This window comes from Callospermophilus lateralis, chromosome 4 (genome assembly GCF_048772815.1).
Source record: "Callospermophilus lateralis isolate mCalLat2 chromosome 4, mCalLat2.hap1, whole genome shotgun sequence".
NCBI lineage: Eukaryota > Metazoa > Chordata > Mammalia > Rodentia > Sciuridae > Callospermophilus > Callospermophilus lateralis.
In genome coordinates, this window is record NC_135308.1 from 86,156,740 (window position 1) to 86,181,930 (window position 25,191).

General features: G+C 33.6%; 1 protein-coding gene across 2 annotated transcripts in view; it reads left to right on the top strand.

Annotated features, from left to right (window-relative positions):
• Window positions 1-25,191, top strand: part of Pik3c2g (phosphatidylinositol-4-phosphate 3-kinase catalytic subunit type 2 gamma) — a 330,538-nt gene that overhangs the window by 102,543 nt on the left and 202,804 nt on the right. For both annotated transcript variants that reach the window (XM_076852711.1, XM_076852712.1), the window contains 2 exons: window positions 5,141-5,271; window positions 12,437-12,625. In XM_076852711.1, coding sequence (XP_076708826.1) covers window positions 5,141-5,271; window positions 12,437-12,625 — 320 coding nt within the window. The remainder of the gene's footprint in view (window positions 1-5,140; window positions 5,272-12,436; window positions 12,626-25,191) is intronic.

Consider the following 25,191-nt stretch of genomic DNA (forward strand, 5'->3'; position numbering starts at 1 on the left):
CTAAAAGACTAGATGCATGCACACTTGCTAGAGAAATATCTGAGTGCTCCAAGTTAAAGATCATAAGCACAAAACTAACAGGGGAAAAAAAAAAGAACAGATAAGTGGTCAATTACGACAACTGTTTTAGAAATAAAGGAGCACAACTTTATGAACAAAACCTGGTGTTCCTCGGTCAACAACAATATCTTTCATTTCACGAAAAAACATGGAGAGAAGGAATAGACAGACGTATAGGGTGTACAGGTGTAGATATCATTGACAGTTCTTTAAAAGGATAAAGAATTTTGTTTTAAATCAGTATTTTTCCCTGATCCAAACCACTGCAGCTTACCAAAGTTTAAGTCTTTGAGGATAATCATTGCCAGAGCTTTGTGGATATAAATCCATGATTTGTGGGGTCTTTGGTGAAGGGACAAAGGTAGGGTAGGAGAAGTAAGGAAGATTATCAGATGAGATTCCCTTGTAGGACTGAGTAGCTCTTTTAGGAACGTAGATTCTGAAAAAATAGAATCAGAAAAGAAGTGTCAAGTATTCAACAGCTGCACAGATTTCTAAGTTGAAATCTGGACCCATTATAGAATTCATCTTTCAAAAAAAAGAGATAAAAAAGAGTAGAATCTATAATAATCATTCAACAGTATGCAGAATTTAAATTGCCCAATTTTCACAAATAATTTAACAAATATATATGCAGAAAAAAACTTCAGCATGGTTTTAAATTGAAAATAAAATACACAAAATAAAATAGTTATGAAGGTAGTAGGATCAACACCTTTAGAACCCCATACCGGTTTTGTGACACAGTCAGCTAAATTTAGAGCAGTTATCTTTCAATCTAAAGATTATGAGATGGTAAAGAAATTAGAAGCAAGTTCTGTTACCAGTATTTTCATTAGGGAATGAGTATTACTGAGAGAAATATATTAGGCTGAGAGTCAGGAAGTCTCAACTCAAATCTTAACGCTTAGCCAAAAACTTTATGACCTTGAGAAGGCACTGAACCTTCGTTTCTCACTTCTGTACATTGAAAGAATTACACTGTGCCTACCCGGCCTTAGTCAGGTCTGTACTGTTCTGATTGTCTTTATTAAATAGAGGGCTGCTCCCACAGGATAGCCAACCCAGTGTGACAGATGTGATATGTCACAGAACATGATTCCTCCAAGTCAACAGTTTTGGTGATCTCTGATAATTGATGTATTGACTTGAAGCAGAGGACAGAATGAAGGAGATCCAAGTCAGAAATAGGGAAAGAAAAGCAGGTTATTGCTGGACTCCCTTAGCCTGGGTCTCCCTCAACTTTTACTTCTGCCTGAATACCATCCAGTAGAATGACTCTGTCATATGTTTAGGAATTAAGCATAGAGTTGTTTCATATGTGTTAATGTTATTCTTGTTCTATATTTCTCAATTGCCTCACCTCCTCATTTGTGTGTAAATTCACTATATTCTGGCTTGTTTTTTTACTGGCTTAACATTGTTAGGGAGTCTGCTGATTCTTAGGTGCCAAATCCATTAATGGTTTTCAGTCCTGGTCCTATCAGTTTGCTCTGCGCTGTTCTGCACTCTCTCTTCCCCATTGCTGAACAACTCTCCCTCCAGCTCTGATGTTACTACCCTCTCTTTCTACTCACACTTCTCTCCAGATATCCTTTCTCCATCTCCTTCCTAGGAGCCCCTTCCTCTCCTAGCCCTCACAGTGGACGTTTCTCAAGGGTCTGTTGCCCTCAATTATTTTCAAATGACTCTATTAAAATATAATTCATTTTTTTAATTTTTTAATTTTAAATATTGTATTATTACTTTAATTGTACACATTTATATGGTACAGTGTAACAATTCAGTGTGTTTGTGTGTGGGGGGGGGGTGGGTGGGTGTATGTGGAGTCTATATTATATATAAAATGTGTAATGACCAGATCAGGATAGTTACTACTTTCATATCTTTAAATATTGTTTTTAAATTTTATTAACATAATAATCAAATATTCATATGGGGTATAGTGTGATATTTCACATATCACAGAATTCTCCCAGTTAAAGTATATAATACAGTCATTTTGAGTATTTTTACAGGAATATGCATCTATCATTATAGTTGACGTTAGAACATTCTCGTCATCTCAAACAAGGAAATCCCACTTCCTGTTTTCCTGTCCTCCACAACCTTATGCAGTTGCTAATCTACCTTCTGACTGTATAGACTTGCCTTTTCTGGACATTTTATTTCAGTGGAATCTTTTGGAATAGGCTCCTGTGATCTAGCATAATATTTTCAAAATTCACACATGCTGTAGTGGTATTCATTTCTTTTTATTGTTGAATAATATTGCAGTGAATGGATATACTACCTTGTATTTATCCATTGGTTAGTAGATGCAGGTTTGGAATTTTTTACCCTTTAGTTAATAAGAATAATGCAGCCATAAACATTAAAGTACATATTTTCATGGAGGTGCATATTCTCGTGTCTCTTGTATATCTACTCAGCAGTGGAATCACTAGGTCACACTTATTCCTAAGGCTTTCTTTACGGTGTCTAGGCAGTTCACTTCTGAGACTGCATCTCAGATTCCTTCGTACCACAAGCTTCAGACAAATATAGCCATATACTTGCTTAAACTCCCACCTGGATTTTCTATTGGCAGCTTTAAGCACAACATATGTCAAACCAGGCCCACCTTCCTCTCCAAAATTACATTTACCCTCAGAATTCTTTACATCTGTTCTTGTCCCACATACACCTACCTGTTTTCCTTCCCTCTTCCCTCTTTTCTCTATTTTGTTTAGTCCACACCATATCCTGCTAATTTAATCTCCCATTTTATCTTCCCAGTTCCTCACATCTTCTCCCCTAGTTTCAACCACACCTTCCTGTATTAAAACTGATCACTTGGTTTCTATAGTTGACTTTTGTCATTCTCTAATCTAGACTCTAAGTATTACAAGTGTGATTGTCCTAAAACTTAAATCTGAACCTGCCATTTTCTATTGACTCATCAGTAACTCAAGCAATAGCTAGAAAATAAAAACCTAACTCCATAGCAAATCTCTCTCCATCCCTTTTCTTTCTAGTCCCTCTTTGACACATTAAACATCAGCAACTTTGAAAAATGTTGTCATTTTTGACATGTACTGTTTTGCTTTTACCTTATGAGAAAAATAAATATTTTTCCCTGTCTGGAATAAACCTGTCCTTACCCCTACGTCATCCACTGCCCTCTCCTCCTCTAACTGTGTGCAAGTGATAGTTATCTCCTACAATCCATATTCCTTTCTCTAGAGAGCTATCTCTTATTTACCCCCTCAATTCTTCCTACCCCATGAAATTTAAGTGCCCATCCTCTGTGTTCACAAAATACCTAATAACATTCTTATCAATGCATTTACCATATTATATTTCTTTCCACTGACTGAGAGATCTCTGATAGTGATATGTTTGTATATGAGCTGTCTCCCAAAAGTTCTTGTTAATGCAAGAGTGTTCAGAGGTAAAATGATTGGACTGTGAGAGCTGTAACCTAATCTGTTCATTAGTTTGAATGGACTGGCATGCTTATTCTCATCAGTAAAGTCTCTGAAGACTGTGGATACTGTCATACATTATGTCTTCCATAATCCATGGTGCTCAAAAGTACAATGAGCAAGTACCTTCATACACACTTTGGGGAACTTCTCTTTTGCTATGTGTTGTAACAAATGACAATGGGAGAAATTTAATATTTTTCCATCAGTGATTCTTGAATCAGTATTTAGATTAGTAATATAATTTGATATAGAGCTTATTCATGTACTAGTGATAAAAATTACTTCCTAAATTTATAAAAGAATTTAATATAGTTTCTAACCAGGGCCTTTTGCATTTTCATCCACTGACTTTAGTTTCCTCATCCATACTGCCATTTACTTAGGACTGACATAATTCTTGTAGCTCATGAAATACTATTTCTAGTAATTCAGTTCCATGTGCTTAGCAATATTGGGGCACATAAAGAATAACATGTAACCTGCTGGTACTGTATATACTTTCATAAGAGGCACCAACATTAGTTTTTCAAGATTAATCTTGGTCAAGAGAGAAAATATACTGTACTATTGCTTTGGATTATCTTACCAAAACTAGCTTCGTTTATCATGTTGGAGTGAAAATTGGTACATAATAATAAATATTATAACAAAAACAAAAATTGCAACAAGTATTAAGGATTATAGAAAAAGATACTAAAATGTTTTAAATACATAAGGACACAATGGATTAAACTAAATTTCAAACTGTGACTCACATAATCTATAATGTTCCTCATTTTTTCCAAGTTTCCAGCCTAACATAGTTCAGCAGAAAAAATAAATAAATTCTGCAGATTTCCTAATATTTAATTTTTTTAAAAGTTTGATAACCTTAAGAAAATATATGGAGCACTATAGTAACCGGCTCATTTTTGTTAACTGTTACTTTATTTACCAGAGTCATATTATCACTAAAAAGGTCCTAATTGAAAGCACATTGAATCAGAGAAAAAGGAGGCCTGGATTCTAGCCCTGTCTATAAACCTGAACTAAGATCCAAAACAAAGATATTCTATTTGATTACATAACTGTACTTGCAAAACAGGTTATTCTCAGAGAAGTGCTCATTCTCATTTCTACAAAATGGTTCCCAGGCTTTTAGACTTGAGAACTTAGAGTAGCTCTTCTTATTTTCACAAGTGGTTACATGAAAAAAAAGTATAATTATCATCTTCAAATTTCTTCATCTCATAATAGAAACATTTTAACACTGAAATATATAAAGGATATAACCTCAGTATTAAACAAAAATGCAAAATAGTTAGCTTCACAGAAGGTTTTTATATTGTTATTATTTCTTATTTTTCTTCAGACAACATTACAAGACATTAATCTATGTGTAAAATATTACAAAACATTTACTATGTGTAAAAATCGACCAGATACCATGTATGTTTAAATACCAATTTCAAGTGTTCATGATACTTTTAAGAACTATTTCAGAGAAATAATAGCACAGAAAAAAATAGAAATTATTCTAAAGTTTTTACAAATCCAAAAATACAGATTAATAAATTAATAATATCTTCAGAGACACCTTCAATACATATACAATTATTTATTTATTTCAGATTGATTTTCCAGCTATTGGATGGGAGTACATGAGACCTGATCCTGAAGAGAACAGAACCTGTCTTGAAGAACCAACCAAAGAGTGTTTGAAACATATTGCCAGACTTTCACAGAAACAGTCTCCCTTACTGTAAGTGATACAGGTCTTGTGGATGAATTTTCCTGCTTTCCTCCCTCTCCTGTATCATACTTAAAGCACTTCTATCTTCAAAGCATGGACCTTCCTTCCCACATGACTCTTTTCGTTTCTAAAGTCACACCTGTTAGATTTTGAATTGATGTGTAGGAACTAAATAAGTAATTTTGTATGTTTTTAAAGATTTTTTTCCTGTGGAATTTAGCAATTTTAAGGGAAAAAAAGGTTAGAAATCATTTGGTTCCAAACAACAAAGCAGATAGTGATTTGATATACATCATCACATAGTAGTGATAAACTATAGCTCATCCATTCTTCAACTAGATAAGAAATTGTTTTAGTAAACAAGAAAAAGTGAAATTTAATTATTATGGCAAATTTTTAAAGAAACAACCATATTTAACATCACTAAATCGGTAAGTACTTAGATTTTGGTCAAAGTATAATTCTCTAAATAAAACCAGAATCCTTGGAGGCATTATAATTAGTCACATTTGTGCTTGCTATTTGGTAATACATAAGTCAGAGTTGATTGTGCTCATTAATACCATCTTGAAGGAGCATAAAACTCACAAAGTAACACACACGCAGACACAGAGAGAGAAACGTGGGCATGGGGGTACTTGTATATACCATGCTGTGACCATTCTGTGATAGGCAACATGATAAGGCATTTTATTCCAGGGATGAGAAGTCATGTAAAGGTTTCAAACAGAGGAATTCTATGATACAAACAATAGTTTTTGAGCAATCCCTTTGACTGAATTGGAGAGAAGTGAGAGGCAGCAAGGAGGGTATCGATATTTCAGGCAAGAGGCCAAGAAGACTACAACTAGGTGATAGCAATGGACACTGGTAGAGTGGCTGGATTTGAATGCTCAGAAGACCTAACTCCATGATTAATTGGAAATAAGAAGTGAGTCAATTGAGAAGCTCAGGAACCAAAACTAAGTCAAGGAAGGATGTGAAGTTTTTAGGTGATCAATTGCAGGGATGTTAGAGACGTTTTCTGGAGGAGGATTCAGTTTGGGTCAGCCCACATGGGAGCACTGAGTATGATCAGGAGATTTGTTTTGAGTTATCTTGTTAGTGCCCTGCTCTCTAATTACAACTTGTATTCTTTTTCTCATCTACTTCAAGGCAGTGACCTTACTTTTCTTCATGTGCTTCAAATATACTAACCCCTTTTATTTGGTATTTTCTCTGCCTGAAACATTCTTCCCTATGTCTTTTCCTGTGTTCTTCACGTGACTAAGCCATCTCACCTTTTAAGTTTTCACTTAAATGTCATCTCTCACACAGGCCTTCTTTGATAACACAATCTAATCAAGTCTTCTTTTTCTATCAGATTAACATTAATGATAGCACATTTAATATAAGCTATTATCATCCTGTTCCTTGATGTGATTGTCTCCCTCATTAATTTGTAAGAACTGGGGAAGGTAGGGAAGAAAGCTATCTATTTTGTCTATCACTATGATTCCAATGCTACATATTGTGCCTGATAAATAATATGTGTAAAATAGGCATGTCACCAGGATTAAAGTCCCCTTGCCTAGTGCCTTTATAAAAAGTTCACCATAAAGACTGAATGGGAGTCTCATAGCCCTCATAAATAATATTGACAATCCACTGTTGTACCAGACTATTGTCATCTTAACTAGGTGTAGCATTTGTTTTCAAAACCTTACTTTAAAAAATATGTCACATATAAAAGATACAAAACCTTACTTTAAAAAATATGTCACATATAAAAGACTAAGTCGTTTATAATGAGAACATTTTTTAAATGTGAAAAAGATGCAATGCTTTAAAACTTAAATATTTTCAAACAAAAAGGGTCAAACCCAACAAATAATAATCGTATTAACTATCTTTAAATATTAGTTTGTGTTTTTAAATTAAGCCCAGTGAATTCTACTTGTTTTATATTTCAAATTCTATTTATGTTAATAGTATACATAAAATAAGCAACGTCTTCCTCTGTTTCACCCACTTGAATATAATTATTCATATTTTGTACAGTACAGTTTCATTCTGGACTGTGGAAACAGATGGGGAACAGCCTTCAATGTGGTAAAACTTGCGTTAGAATCAAATTAGCTTAAATTTTCAAATACCTCTTGGTTTTATGACTTACATTGTTTAATATTTTATTATATAATTGGTGACTTAATTTTTTTTCTTTCAGTTTGATAAAATGTAATCAGAATCAGGAAATTCAGATTCAGTGACATTCAATGAAAATATACCTGTGATATCTGAAAAAATAAAAAAAATTAATGTCAACCAAAAAAGTGGTTTCAAATATTTGGAAGACCCCAGAATTAAACATTCAAAAACATATACTTCAAAAGAAATGAATGCTTTTATACTGATCCTGCTAACCTAAGGAACTAGGACACAAACAAAATACACATGAGATCATGGTTCTCGAAAGGACTGAACAGACAGGATTTAAGAGTGAGCCTCATGATTCAAGTGGCTATTAGCCTGGAGGCATAGAATCCAAAAAAGCAATTGTAGTCCTTCTGAGTTAGAAAAAGAGGAAGTGGGAAGGAAGAACCAGAGAAAGAGATAGAAGCCAGGAAGGGAGGGATGGAGGGAGGGAAAAAGAAAGGAAAGTAAAGGAAAAAGAAGGATCATATCAGAGGTTGGTGATGCTGAGGCTTCAGAGCACAGCATGGGAAGAAGCAGAATAGCAGATTAGGAGCTACAGACATCTGTACTGAAGTTCCACTTAGATACTTATTGAGTCCCAAGCAACTCATGATTAAGTAGATTTCCAAGGCCCACAGGGAGATGTGCAATAAATGTAAACTTGAGAGGTTGCATGATACTTGGAAACTGAGAAATTCCAACTAATAAGAAAGGAGAAAGCTCACAAAACATCCCAGACATTCAACAAACAAATCAGAAAGATGGATATTAGGAATAAGTCTATACTAGCCCTAGATTCTAATAGTTTCTAAAAAAAAAAAAAAAAAAAAAAAAAGATTCAACTAGATCAGACTGATTTGTCAGTAAATAATATGCCTATTAAAAAATTGAAAACCACTCAACACCCAAAGGATAGCTTGCTCGTGAGATTTAAGCATCTTTTCTGTGTTGACTATATTCTTTTCAAGTTGATAAACTTTGTCTTCATTATCTGATGTTCTGACTTCTACTTGATCTAGTCTGTTTGTAATATTCTCATTAGCGCTTTTAATCTGATTTATGGTTTCTTGCATTTCTAGTATTACAGCTTGATTTTTTTTTAACACCTCTATCTCCTGGTAAAGCTCATTCTTTGCGGATTGAATTTGTGTGGTTAGTTCCTTTTCAAAATATACTTTCAATGCTTGGATTTGCTGTCTCATGTCTTCTCTAATATTCCATTCCATCTGAGTTAGGTATGCCTTGATTTCTTTCCCTGTCCATGTTTCTGATTCTTCTAGGTCCTCCTGTATATTTAGGTTGTCCTGAAAATGACAAAATCATGGAATTTGCAGGGAAATGGATGGCATTAGAACAGATTATGCTAAGTGAAGCTAGCCAATCCTTAAAAAACAAATGCCAAATGTCTTCTTTGATTTAAGGAGAGCAACTAAGAACTGAGCACGGGGAAAGAGCATGAGGAAAAGATTAATATTAAACTGAGATGAGTGATGGGAGGGAAAGGGAGAGAGAAGGGAAATTGCATGGAAACGGAAGGAAACCCTCATCGTTATACGAAATCACATATATGAGGTTGTGAGGGGAAAGGGGGGGGAAGGAGAGAACTGAACAACAACAGATGAGGTAGAGAGGGAAGATGGGAGGGGAGGGGAGGGGGGATAGTAGGGGATAGGAAAGGCAGCAGAATACAACAGTCACTAATATGGCATTATGTAAACATTGTGAATGTGTAACTGATGTGATTCTGCAATTTGTATTTGGGGTAAAAATGGAAGTGCATAACTCACTTGAATCAAATGTATGAAAGATGAAAAAAATAAAATAAAAGGGAAAAAAAAACAAAGGATAGCAGAATGCTGTCAATAATGTAGCGTTCCAAATGCCTTACCATGCAATTGTTAATTGAAAATTAGGAAATGCCTAGCATACAATCAATAGTTAGGAAAATATTGGGAAGAATCGGGAAAATATAACTCTAGACTTCAGTAGGGTTGTAGTTAGTGAAAATAAATCCAGTTTTAAGTTAATAAACAGTAATTTCAATACAACTATATAAAGATACTTATATTTTAAAAAACATGAGTGGAAAACTGAAGAGTCTTTATAAAGAAATGAAAATTAAAGAATTAAAAAAATATTTTTTAAAAAACTACTGGATGAGCTTCATGATTGCATAATGTAGCCAAAAATGAACCATGAGCTTGAAGCAGAGCAAGAGAAATTATCCATGTTGATAAAAATAAAAAAAAACTACAACTGAAATTCATAATAGAACCTTGTGACCTACAAGAAAGTGCCAACAATACAACATAAGAATGTGGAGAAATAAGAAAGGATAGTAACATTGAGGAAAAATAATTTGCAAAATTTTATAAATTTGTTTTTAAAATTAACCCATTGCTATAAGTAATCAAAGCAATAATGAAAATAAGAACAAATTTGAGAGTTCATATGTGTGGTTAATGTACTGTAAATTTATAGCAATTAAGAGAACTGTGGTGTTGGCTTAAGGATGGTCAAGCCAATCAAGGGAATAGAATACAATGTAAAATAGAGTCCAAGTTCCCACTTTTATGTTCAAACTTTTTACAAAGCCACCAAAGCAATAAATGCAAAAAATATTTTCAGCAAGTGAATATTCTTATGGGACAAAATAAATAAATAAATTTGATGCTTACCCCATACGAGATGGATATTTTCCTAGTCATGAAATCTAAAACTATAAAGTTTTCAGAAGAAAACAGGATAATGGATGTTAGCATAGGCAAAATTTTCTAAAAAAAAAAAAAAGAGAGAAACCAATAACTATTTTAAAATTATAAATTTGACTAATTAAAATTTAAACTATTTCTCAAAAGGCACCATGATTCAAGTGGCTAATAGCCTGGAGGCATAGAATGAATAGGCAAGCCATGTTCTGAGAAAAACATCTGCAAAACATCTATGACACAAAAGTTTATATCCAGTGTATATGAAGAAATGATGCAAAGTAATCCAAATAATCCAACCAAAATGTGGTTAAAAGACAAACAGACATTCCAAAAGTAAAGGCATAAAAAATAGTAGATGAAAATTTTCCTGGATATTAGGTTAAGTAAAAAATACACCCCTTAGAATAAATAGTATTAAAATAATAAAATAAGAGTTGGCAAGAATGTGGAGCAATTGAAACTATTATACTCTGAGCATAAGAATGTAAAATTTTATGTCAATGCTACTAAGGTTGAGAAACTCTATTCTAGAGTGAAAATATCTAAGATCATATCCTGACTCTTTTTTTACTGTGATTTAAAGCATGTCACTTTTGCAATGCCAGCCACATAATAAATATGTAATAATTGTTAAGCATTAAAAAAGAAGAATATAAAATTTTACAAGCACTTTGGAAAATAATTTACAGATTTCTCAAAAGGTAAACAAAATACCTGACCAAAAACACAGACTTTTGTCTCCTAGGAGAAATGAAAAATAACATCCATAAAAGAATTTGCATGCAATGTTCACACCACTTTTATACAAAATACTGCAAAAAAGGCAACAACCCAAGTATCCATCAAAAAGTAGAATTAATAAGCAAGGTTAAGTGTATTCATCCAAAAAGAATATTTATTAATTAAAAAGAATGGGCTATTGACACACTCAACATATGGAAAATTTCAAACATGCTATTTGGGTGAAAGAAGCCATAAATCAGGAACATGCATTCTCTGATTCCATTATGGAGTTCTAAAAGGACTAAAATTAATCTAGAGTGAAAGAACTCATAACAGTGCTTGCCCTCTGGTGACTTAAAAATAACTGTTAAGTATCTTGATAAGAATGTGTTTGGTACAGAGCATATGCATTGGTCCAAAATTTTTTAACTGAATTTAAGTATTTCCTTTTATGTAAATTATGCCTCAGTAAGAAAGAAAGAAATAGCATTGTTCAGTATTAAAGAAGAACTGAATTTAATCAGAGTATTCTATGTGGTAGTAATTCTATTACTGATTTTTCCCATAGGCCTTCTGGTGGGAAGAAAGTAACATAGCATAGGAAAGGAACCTAAACATACCTGAAAAATCATCTCTCTTCCAAATATTCCATCTGACAGATGATGATGAATGCAGAGGAAATTGTAGAGAAATCCTGACCTTTAATATTAAGTATTTTTCATTTCCCTGCTTGGGAGTTAGTTGATTCAGGCTGAGCAGCAGTATCAGATGGAAGGGTGGGTTCAAAGGTTGGCATTGGCACACAAGGGCTGCTGTCCTCCAATTGACCTGTGGTTCTGAATGCCTCTGCTGGAGTGTGAGCAGAGCAAGATGAACTGTCAGAAACTCAGTGGCCCTCCCCTCCTCCTAAACTGAGGTCTCTGCTTTAGGCCTCTCTCCAGGGGGAAATACTTGAGCACTTGAGAAACTGGCATCATCCTTCAGCATTTCCACTCCAAACTTCCAGTGAACTTTGAATATTTAAAGCCAGAATCCAGAGATGAATTGAGATCTTTGTTTTAGAAGTTAACAGCAGAAAGATTTCTGAACTCTGATGAAAAGTGCTCTGAGATGCAGGAATTTCTTCTTTAAAATATGCCATTTCTTCACAGGCCCACTTGTCTAAGTTGATTTGTAAAGAAAGTCAGAAAGTAAACAGTTGATTACCTCTGTTGTAAAAAGAATATGTTTCAAGATTCAGATGAATATAGTTCTGCCCTAAAACGGACAGAGATTTTGCCAACTAAAATGACATATTTTAAAAAGTGACAAGGATAAAAGGGAAGAAAAACACATGTGAATTTTTTGAACTAAAGTTTATTTTTTTTTCAACATAAAATACAGTTAGTGGGAAATAAGCTGATGGAATAACATATCAAACTATTGCAACAAGACAAAGATCTGTTTTTCCAAAATAAACCAAAACAATATCCAAAGCAGTACAGTGAGGTTTCCATTTGCATTTTCAGTAACATTTGTTAGTGTAGCAAAGCCCAGAAAAGTTAATTTCTAATCTGTTCTTTCAGACTCTCCGAAGAAAAGAAAAGATACCTATGGTTTTATCGCTTCTACTGCAATAATGAAAACTGCTCCCTTCCTTTGGTCCTGGGTAGTGCCCCTGGATGGGATGAAAGGACTGTTTCAGAAATGCATACCATCTTGAGAAGATGGACATTTTCTCGTCCTTTGGAAGCACTTGGACTTTTGACTTCCAGGTAAGAATTGCATAATGAGCATGATATTGCTGGTTTAGAAGAACTTCTTTGAAGAGAAAAAATATATAAAATCACATAATTAATTCAACAGCTATTCTATTTGTTTCAGATTCAAATAGTTATGGATATTAATTCTGGATAAATATGTTATGCATATAAATTTCAAACAAAACTAAGCTATAATTGTGCCTTACACTAAGTTTAAAGTATCTTTAATGAGCATAGCTTCTTAAATCAAGAGTCTAGATGCTCTTAAAGAAATAACAAAAAATTAAATAGGGAAAAATAATACTTCCTACTTCTCTCATAAAATTTTCTTAAAATTAATGTTACATATTTTACAATTTTAAACATGAAAAGTATGGCAAAATGCCCTGCTTAGAGTTGGTGCACAGTAAATATGATGATGATGATGATGATGATGATGATGATGATAAATGAAAAAAAAAATCTACCCCTTTGTATGTTCTCTGGATCTTCCCACAGAACAAAATGCATATAGCCTGAGGAGAGGGGTTGATGATATTGTCCTGCTAGGGAGAAGTATGTGGGAGCAGGTGTGGGGGCTGGCTGTGGAGCAGGAGAAGCAGCCCTCCCTTGGAGCACAGGGATATTAAGACCCTCTTGATGGCATCAGCTCACTGATGCCCAGATGGTCTGTAATCCTAGAGTGGGACAAGAACTGGGACTCCCTGCTCTGCCCTGAATCTGCTCTTACGACCCAGAGAACGGGGAAGTGTGAGACTGACACATATTTAGGATTATTTACAAATAAAAGTTCCTAAAACTCACAGGGTGAGAGAGGTGGAGAAAGAAGTTTTATCAAATAACTTGTAACGTTTTCTAACTTCTTTCCAATCATCCAGCTCAAATTTTACTATTATCTTATGAAGATATTATCTTATCTGAAGATTTTATTAATTTTATGGCTTGTTCCATTAATTCTTATGTGTTTAGATACTTCTTCCTTTGCATGTACAGAAATATATGTAGAGGATATATAACACATACATATATGTTACATATGTATATTGTGTATTTATTGTGTACATATATTAATATTTTCATATTTATATAGAATATAATATCATATATGTTGTCATGTATATATGTCTTATTTGAAATATATAAGTCTTTTTCTGTGTACCCTTGCCTGGCATAGCCATGTACAATTGATCACTTCTGACTAGTACAGTGCTTTATTATGACTTGCACTTTATTATAATGTGTTTACATGAAACATGTAAAGTGTTCATATTTTCATTCACTTTGCAGCTACTGGAGACAAGGCACATCATCTTAATGTTTCTGTTTCCCAAGGATTTAATAATGCCTGCGACTTATTAATTGCTCACTATTGAAAAAAAAAACACTTTCTAAAACACATTACAATTATTTTAGTGTTTTAATTATTAGTTATTTGAGGGAATTGTGTATTTTCTTTATTTACCATATTGCCTGATACGATTGATGGAATTAATGAAATAATGGTATGATAAGAAAATCAATTAACTATGAATTGGTTTCATTGGGATCATTCACAGTTCATCATGGTACTGTTTAAAGATTCTTTTGAATAAATTAAGTTCTCATTGACACCTCAGTCCTAAGTTTTAACCTCTTTTTCTGCTTAACATAGAAAAAAAAAGCCCAAATCTGCAAAGTTATTTTGCTAAATTCTAGTTGCTTTCTTTCTGAAGAAAAACTTAAAATATTAGCAAAATTATTATTTTGCCATTCCTAATTGGTTAGCTAGTAGAAAACTTGTTCAAAATATGATTGTAATAACTGAGAGAATAAGAGGAAATATTGGTAAATCATGTATCAAATAAAGGAATTTTATTTACAATACATAAAGATTATAAAAACTCAACAAAAATAGGTAAATAACTTACTTTTAAAATGAGCAAAGCATCTGATAGGCATTTTTAAGAAAATAAATATTCAATAAACATATGAAACAATGCTCAACATCATGAACTCTAGGGAAATACAAATAAAAACCACAAGAGATACTAATTTCCACTCATCGGGATTGACTATAATAAAAAAAAGACAAAAATAAAGTGTTGGTTACAATATGGAGGAATTATAAATCTCATATTTCAATGGTCTAAATATAAACTGGGTGCAGCCACAGTGGAAAACAGTGTGGCTGTTCCTTAAATGATAAACGAGGAGTGACCATATGACCTAATAATTCCACTTTTAAGTATATACTCAAGATAAATAAAAATTATGCCCATTCAAGAAAAAAAAATCAGAAACAACCTAATTGTCCATCAACACATGAATAGATAAATAAAATGGGGTCTGTCCGTATAATGTAATATTAATCAATAATAAAAAATGAATATTAATATACGTATGCTACAGTACAGAAAACAGTATGTTCCATGAAAGAAGTCAGTTATGATAGACCACACATTAACTGACTTCATTTATATGTAATGTGCAGAACAGGCAAATCTATAGAGACAAAAAGTACTTTAGTGGTAACATGGGACCAACTAGAGCAAGTTGGAGGGAAATGGGAAATGACTGAAAATGAGTATAAGGTTACTTTTTGTAGTTACTATTGTGCAAACCTGAGAATGTGCTAAAAAGAAAAAAAAAAAACCTTTGTATTATACACTTCAAACGAGGTAAATTGTATGGCATTTGAATCAAGTCTCCATAAAGCTGCTTAAAATTTTCAGTAACTTTTAAACTAAAAACTATGAACTTCTGTAATATCTTAAAACAATAATTTTCTAATGGAGCAACTTTCTAAAGTTTCTTAAGTAACAACTTTTAAAAAAATTATCTTATTAAGATACACCTTAGTCTACATTATCTGAAGATATTTTAATGTCAACTAATATTTTTTGTAAAGTACATGGAATATTTCTTTTTTTAAAAAAGAGAGAGTGAGAGAGAGTGAGAGAGAGAATTTTAATATTTATTTTTTTTTAGTTTTTGGCGGACACAACATCTTTGTTTGTATGTGGTACTGAGGATCGAACCCGGGCCACACGCATGCCAGGCGAGTGCGCTACCGCTTGAGCCACATCCCCAGCCCCATGGAATATTTCTTATGAAAATTTTTATAATATGAATATTTACAACTTGGTTTCTTTACTTACATTTTATAAGAGAAGATTAACTGGATGGACTTCAATATTCTCTGATTGCTGATAACTAAGCACAAATGTTGCTTCTCTACCTAAACAGATCCTGAAAATCTATTTGACTTATGTTTTAAGTATACAGGTCAGCTTTTTACATAATGTTCCTTAGTACCTTCTCATTTTAATGCCCACAATAACTCTATAAAGTAAAAACCATTACTATTGTTCTACATCCTCTGTATTCCAATTCTACATTGGCTTGCAGGTTAAATTGCCCCAGTGGTGGTAGTGCTAACACTCAAGTCCAGACATTCATGAACACAGATCTTGTGATCTTATCCACTATGATTTACAGCCCTCCTGCATAAACTTCATAGGTTATTTACATACTAAATATATTAACTATCCTAAAGAAGCTTTTTAAATTGTAAAGAATAATGGCCGTCATGTTCAGATGTTTCTACTTCATTCTAATTTCTTTTTCTTCGAATAATCAGATTTTAATAATTAGAGAGTATAGGGACAGTTTCCAAACTGGAGAACTGTTTATTAAACCTCATTCAGGGAACTTCATTAAATCTTGATTTATTTGCACATTGGAAAGTTCTTTATCATGCACAAAATAAGGTCACTGAAAAGGTTGGAGTATTTCCATTGTACTCATCCTGTGACTCCCACTCTCAGTTTAACTGAACTATTAAAAAACTTGAGGACAAGCTGTTTCCAGAAATGAACCTTTCAACTCCTCTAAATTCAAAAGCTGACTTTTCTGAGAACAAACAGTATGTGCTTGTTAAATGAGTTGTCAGAGTGAGTTCTTCAGAATTCTATATTTTTTCCCTCCTTTGAATAGTCTGTTTTTTAAGTGGTTTAACCTCTTACGAACTGGTGTGCTCCATTTTGTGCTTGAGGAAATATTAATAACACTATTTACTTAATTCTTCCTGAAGATTCACCCCCAACTTTTAGTTTATTTTTAGCAAAGGACATGACAATATATAATTTACCTAGAGTGGGCCATAGGGTCTTAATACTTCCACTCTGAGTGCCAACAGAATGCTTACTGGGTACTGATACTTCCATTAGAGAAGGTGGAGCTGTCAGAATAATAGAGACCCAGGGCTAAGGTCTGTGGTTCTTGGCAGATGGTTGCTATTTTACTGAACTCTGATGCACAGGCACAACTATTCAACTGCTAATAGCAAGTAGAAATTACCCAAGGAATTAAAAGTCAGTTCAAGGAAAGTATTCATTTAAAAATAGCAACTCTGAATTTGCATCAGAGGATTACATCAGGAGCTTAAATAAAGTTTGACAATGTACCAGAACTTGCCATCCCATATAATGTAAAATTATTGTTTTGCAGAAAGAAAAGCAATATTTAACAGGCAGTGCCTTAACTTTCAAAATCAATTTCCTTGGGAAAATGTTTCACATGCAAAAAGTAAAAAAATAAATACAATGTTTGCACCAAACTGCAGCATCATTTATTTTAGAGATAAATTTATAGGAAAGTCATTCTTAACTAGCATTGTAAATAGAAAGAACAGAATATGCCATAGTGAAACAGTTAAAACTTACACATTTGGCTGGATAATTGATGGATGATGGTGTATCTTTTCCATTTATTTATTGAGCAAAAAAAATGCATGGAGAAATTGGTATGTACTGAATCAAAGAGAATAGCCCTAGTGACAGTCTGAAAAAAAAAACATGCATTTTATAGGGAGAGATTGAAGCTGAAGGTTACTCTACATGTGTTGTGTACTATAATTAAAGTAAGTAGCAAGTGTTGTATGAGGCCAAAAAAGAGAGAAGCAACTTCTTTCAGAGAAAATAAAGAAATCATCACAAGGAAATTGAATTCTGACTTGAAATATTCATAGAACTTTTCTGAAGGAAGACTAGTATGTGCATGGTTATGGAGGATCAGAGAATAGTGAATAATTTAATATAATAGAATTGCGTGGGATACAAAGTTAAAGAAGGTAGTTTGATTTAGATTGTTTTGGGCCTATTGAACCAGGTAAGAAACCTGGGTTTCTTATAGAAGACCAAGGAGTGGTGTTAAGAATGAGAGTCATATAAACAGTTTTATATTATACAAGGAAAATTGTGATATCAGTGTGAGGGATGGATTATAAAAAGGAGGTGAGAGCAAGGATACTAGACAGTTATCAGGTGTTCGAATAATTTGTTTGAAAAATAGTCTTGGTTTGGATTAAGCATATGTAGAGATCTACATAGCAGATTTGAGAGACATTTCTGAGGAAAATAAGAGACAAAAAAGATGATTAGCTTCCTGATTTGAGTAAATGATGGAAAAATTATACCATTAACCAAGACAAGAATTTTAGAAGGAACAGTAAATTTGGGCAGTGAAAGTTGAGATTTATTTTAGATGTGTTGCATTTTTTAAAGCCTTCATATGGGACACCTGGAGAACTTGCCAAGTACACAGTTGGATAAACAGATCTGAAGCTTAGCAGAAAAATCAAACCTTGAAAAACAATCTGGGATTTATTGGCTGTAAGGCAGTAATTGTAGCCATAGAAGTAGAAGATGTAAAACAGGACCGTGTAGATATGCAGAAAGGGGCCAAATACATTTTAAGAGTAGTACAAAGCAAGAAGTGATACAGGAAAAAATGACCAAGAAGGTGGAGGACACTCAGAAAAGGTTCATAGTTTGGTATACATGAAAAAGATTCTCCAAGGCTTTAGAGAAGTATGAAATAGAACTAGTTCTAAAAACAGATCAATGGATTTGGAAATGGAGTGATTATTGATGATATTAGTGAGAGCAGTTTTTAAATTCTAAATTGATAAATAATAATTGCATGATTTTGTAGGGTAAATGTGATCTTTATATATACATACATATATATTATATATAATATATATGTATACATATATTTATTGTGGAAAGATTAAATCAAACTAATGTGTATAAATGCCACATTTTTTTTTATCCATTCATCTATTGAAGGGCATCTAGGCTGGTTCCACAGTCTAGCTATTGTGAATTGTGCTACTATAAACATTGATGTGGCTGTGATCCTGTAGTATGCTCTTTTTAGGTCTTTTGTGTACAGTCTGAGAAGGGGAATAGCTGGGTCAAATGGTGGTTCCATTCCCAGCTTTCTAAGGAATCTCCCTACTGCTTTCCAAATTGGCTGCGTTATACAGAATACATGTATGATGTTGTGAGGAGAAAAAAAAATGTGTCACATTAGATTGGGTAGAGAGATGTGATGGGAGGGGAGGGGAGGGAAAGGGAGGATAGGAAGGGCAGCAGAATAAAATGGACATTATTATTGCTGTACGTATATGGGTGACTGTATGACCAATGTGATTCTGAAAACTGTACAATCAGAAAATAAGAAATTATACCCCATTTGATTCAAATGTATGAATCATCAAGATCATTGCACTGTCATGTATAACTAATAAAAAAAATTTTAAAAAATCAAACTAATGAACATATCCAGCTTATCACTTTTTGTGGTGAGAATGTTAAAAAATCTACTCTTTTGTGCAATTTTGAAATAGACTGTGATCCTCATGTAGGACTTTTCCAGTCTTTGTGCCCTTTGAGACTCTGTGCCCTTTGATCAGCATCTCCCCTTTTTTCTTCTTTTTTTTTTTTTTGGTAAAGAGAGAGTGAGAGAGAGGGAGATAGAGAGAGAACTTTTTTAATATCTATCTTTTAGTATTTGGCGGACACAACATCTTTGTTTGTATGTGGTGCTGAGGATCGAACCCGGGCCGAGCGCGCCACCGCTTGAGCCACATCCCCAGCCCAGGATCTCCCCTTTTTTCATTCCTTCTTCCACTAGCCCTCTGATACTCTTCCTTTCTACTTTCTGTTTCTATGGAATAATTTTGAATCCTACATGTAAGTGATCTCATAAGTTGTCTTTCTGTACCTGGTTTTTCTCACTTATTACAATATCATCCAAGTTTATATGGTTTTGAAAATGTCAGTATTTTATTTTTTTAAAGCTCTTTAGTATTCCATTGTACATATATGCCACATTTTTCTTATCTATTCATTGGTGGACATTTAGATTGCTTCCACAATTTGACTATCATGAAAAATGTTGAAATGAACATGGAGTACAGATTTTTTTTTTCTAAGTACCAACTTTAATTCCTTTGACTATATATCCAGAAGTGATATTTCTGGATTATATTTTAATACTGAAGGTATATTCCAAACTTCCAGTTCCAAAGAGGAATGGGAGAGAAATAAATGATGCCTCTTGGAATAGAATTGAAGGTCTGGAATTTGTATGCCTGTTTAAATGAATAAAAAAAGATTTCCAAACATATTTACAGGCTGAGAGGAAGGATGCATGAAGAGAAAATCAGAAATTGGAAGGATAGGTCAAGTGGCAAAACATGATAGTCCCTATAGCCAAATGCCTAGAACAAAACTACAATTGGAAATTCTATCCAAAGAAAAGAAGAGCAAAAGTTATTCTTTTAGATGGGTGAGAAGGAAAAAAATGCATTCAATTATAGATAAGTGTACATATGGAAGAGAAACTGTGGAAATGTCAGTATTCCTCGTCAAGGAACAGTTGTGGTGATACATTGAAAATGAGGAAAGCAGAATTGCATAAACCCAAAGATATGTATTGCGCCTTTGTACACTTTTGGGGGAGATTCTTGATGGCTTCTAAATTTCATGATTGACAATATTTGCTTTGAAATTAGACATATCTGGTTTTTCCACTAAAAACCTTTTTGGAGACGTTTCTTTATCTATAAAATAGGATATAATAGCATTTTTACCTTCCAAGGTTGCTGTCTGAAATAAATAAGATTAAGTACTTATAAGAATATTCAAGAAAGGCTTCCTTATCATCTTTCTCCTCTTTATAATTACATTTTTAAGAGAGTTTAAATTTTTCAGATTCTTTCATTTCTACCTTATAAGTTTCATGGGAGTATTTCATTTCTATTAAGTGTAAACTTTATTTATATGACTAAACATATATAATGAATCAGCATCTTAATAACAAATATTTTATAATCAAATAACCTAGTTTATAAAGCACTTAAACAATATTTTATATGATTTGATGTACAGAACAACCTCTTTAGTATTAGTACCATCATTTACTATTTCCCCCATTTTGTTGATTTTTATTACATAGATGAAGAAATTGAAATCCATTTTGTTTATCCATTTATTCAAGATACATGTGTTAATGACCTACTTATGTTAGGCACTCCATCCATTGGACCCTGAGGCTAGCATATTTAGGAAAAAGAAATAGCCTTTCTTCATGGAATTGCAATCTGCAAATATAATAGGCTATTACCAAATTATGAATGTAAAACAGCTGGCTTAACACAGTTCTGAATAAGCTCATATTCTGAGATCATATATAACAAAGGAAACAAACCTTTCTTCAATGTGGGAAAATCTTTCCTGAGAAAGTTACAACTGAGCTAGACTCAAAGGTTGAATGGGAATGAATTGGCAAAGGGAAAGAGTAAGAGAAAGTTTTTCTGGATGAAGGTACTAACTATTAATAGATCCTGGGGCAGCAATTACACTTAGGAAACTAGAAGACGAAGACGGCTGGTATTCCTGGAGTCCAGGGGAGCAATGTATGACACAAGATGAACTGACATCATAAGATAGAACTGGAAGACCATGATATGGACTTCTGAACAGATCCACCTTATTATAGAGCTTGGCCCTTATTCTGGTAGCAGTTGGAAGGCAAGAATGATTCTAAGTGAGAAAATCTTTTGAACAGATTTGTACCTTTTAAAGATCATGCTGGTTACTGCGTAAGAGCATAGATTTAGTGAGAAAAGCAAAAGCAGATGGGAGAAGGCTGTTAGAAAGCTCTGAAAGCAAAGCAGTCCAGGTATCAGAGAATGCAGGTCAGCCTAGGAAGGTTGCAGTGTGCTACAGTGAAATGAACAGAACAAAAAGCAGGCAAACAAAAACAAACAAAAAAGAAAAGAAAAAACCTACTTAGGAGTATTATGAACAAGATTGAATAGGGAAGACAGTGGAAAGGAGACTTGTCAAGGTTTAGGCCTACATTTTTGTTTTACATAAGTAGGTAATATTAGAAACATTCCACAAATGGGGAACAGTAGATGACAAATAAATTTAGGAGAAATCTTATTGTTGAGGGTAGGATATGTTGACTTTGAGCTGTGCCTGAAATGGCTAAATTTCCAGGTGTGATAATTCAAAGAAGAAATGTAGGCACCACAATTTGAAAATCATCCCTGGTTGAAAGATAGAAATTAAGTTAAGAATAAAGATAAATAGACTTAGAGAGAAAGTATAATGTAGGAAAAGAACAGCTTTGATATCTAAACTCAAAATTTCTTATTCTTTTTTAGCCTGTCATGCTACTTTTAAATGTCATACTTAATGCATCCAAATGCAAAATCTATATGATGATTTCAGTACATCACTTGCTTATGTCAGTGGCTTTTTAAGCTCGTCTGGAAATAAGATCAAAGTGTCATCATATAAAAGGAACAAAATCAAGGGCTACTCTTTAATTGTAAGAACTAACTTTCATTCACTAATATGATGACCAAATTATTAATTCCCAATTTCTATATGAAAGTTTATGGGCTATCCATCAGGAAATACCTCTGTACAGTTTCTATGTCACCTTGGGTCTGGGATTCATTGTTATTTCTTTTGGTTCATAAATGGGCCAATGTTCCAATCCAGTTAGACAAATTACATTGCTTATTGTCTATGTTGATCCACTCACAATGTAGCAAATAAATGACATACCCAAGCTTGTCTTCTGATTTCATATAAGTGTACATGTTAATATCTAGCCAAAATATCAAAAGGTCTTTCTAGAGGTACTGTAGAAAGTCCACTTGCTCATATCACTCTGGGTATTTGGATTCTAGTTTTAGTTCCACAAGCAAATGGTTTTGGGAAAAATGCTTAACCTCTCTGTTTCAGACTGTTCATCTGAACAAGGAGATTGAACTAGGTCTCCACGTTTCCTTGGGTTCTAATATTCTGTAACCACACAAAAATCCTTGAAGGAATATGAATTATTCAGTAGTTAAAGGTTCACAATCATCTTAAAAAATCCTTATTCACCCCGTTCCTTATTCTTCTGTCACATCTGATCCTTTTTAGTACTAGAAACAGAGCAAAGATATTCATATTGACATTTTTCTTCCAAGCTGATGCTGAGTGTGTCATCAGACTGAAAACCTATTGGAGAAACAGTTCTGCACTTCTGATGGTTTCTAATTCTAACCTGACATGGGGGCTTTTAACTGTGAATAGCCTTATGCCATTCTGCATGAATTCTTGCTGTGTATTCTGAAGGCTGACATTTTCCATTACACTTAAATTTGATCTCAGATTTCTTTGCTTTTCAGTTTACTCAAAGTTGCTTTCTTTTGAAGGTTGACATTTGTTACATCACATTTAGCTTTCACCCTTCACTTCGAATGTTCTTTGAGTAAGATATTGTCCCTATACCAGCTTTCAAACTAGAAAAAAGAGGAACAAAAGAGGAAAATAATGAAATGGGGAGAAAATAAGAAAGAGATAAAAATGAACCAAAAGAAAGTGAAATGTAAGAAGTTAAAAAATGTGTTTTTTTGTTGCAATTTCATTTCATGACTCTCCTGCCCCTGTTGAAGTTTGCATGAATCCTCTAATTTTTCTATATGGAGATGAGAGAAAAGGAACATCAATTTCCAAATCTAAATGTTGTTCAGCTGACTTCAAAGTCAGTTTGCACTCAGAGAAGACACAGGGTGCTATGCTTCTGTCTTAGAAACAGACCACAGGTGCCAATTCCTTCCCTTATGGTCCCTCAGCAATAACAAATGCAAAACTTTATTTAACATCAGAGGTTTACAAAGTGAGACATGAAATTTCTAAAACATTTACAGGGATGTTACAAGGCCAAAAATATTTTTGTAATAATTCTAAGGTGTCATTTGCCTTTGTCATTCTCATTTGCTCAGAAATGTGGAATGGAGTTTTCTGGAGGTTACATGACTTGCAATATTGCAGCAAATTAATGTAAAGCACATAAGAGAACCCAACTGTCTTCTTTTATGCCAGATATTGAAGTGGTATGCAAAATAGAAAACAATATCATGCAAAATAAAACATAAATCACTCTTTTCATTAGACTAGTAATGTTTTTAAAATATTACAAATTCCATAGGAGCATACTATTTATGTTAACATGTAATATGTTTATTAAGGTTATTTTAAATTCATTAATATTTCTTACATTTCCTGGTTTTATTTCTCTCATGACAGTTAATGTTTTAGTCACCTTTTTCACAGCTGTGACCCAAAGACCTAATAGGAACAACACAAAGAAAAAGTATACTTGGGTCTCAGATTATAGAGGTTTCAGTTAGTAGACAGCTAGTTCCATTATTCAAGGCCCAAAGTGAAGCAAAACATCAAGGCATAAGGGTAGGACAGAGAAAAGCAGCCAAGGACATGACAATCAGGAAAAAAAAAGAGAGAGAGAGAGAGAGAGAGAGAGAGAGAGAGAGAGAGAGCGCTATGCTCACCAGGAACAAATTATATACCTCAAAGACCTGCCTCCATTGACTGACCCACCTCCTCCATCGACACCCTACCTGCCTATAGTTACCATCCAGGTAATCCCTATCAGGATAGGTTAAGGCTCTTATAACCCAATCATTTCACCTCTAAACTTTCCTGCATTGTCTTACATAGGAGCTTCTGAGGGACACCTCTCATCTGAACCATAACAGTTATTAATAGATATAACCCATACAAACAAAAATTCTTCATGGAATCCTCAGTAATTCTTTTAAAGTGTGAAAGTGTCTTGAGACCAAAAATCGGAGAACTGATATTATCCAATAGTTCCTGACCACTAGTCAGTCTTTACTTCCGTTTTGAGCCAGAGTTACCCGAACACCTGGTATTCTTCCTTTCCTGCACACATTGGCAATACCATTCCAACCTAATTCTGTTTGACCCTCAACCTTGTGTTGACATTGTTGGATAGCCATGGTGCTGATATTTTACTTCAATTATTTTGAAAAAAAAATGTTTATCTTGAAATTAATTTTCTTCACCTTTTCAGAGTTCTGTTTATGTTAACTATGAGATCTTGTTCTTTAGTAGGTCCTAGAAAGTCAATTGCTGAGCTCAATTCAGGGGCCAAGTAAATCCTGAGTAGTAAGTTAGGGTAATGTTTTGTCTTGGATCTCCTATTCAGACAAATTTAGGAAACTTCATTAGATAATGAGAAGTTTCTGAGATGAATATTTAGATAGTGATGAAGAAGTGATTGTTTCTCATGAATTCTTCCTAAGCCTCATTCAAAAAATTTCATAAGTGGAAATTTCTTTCACCTAACACAATCTGTTCCCTAATAATATTAGCATTTCACTGACCTTGTTCTTTTTCATATCTCAAACAAGTTCTTCA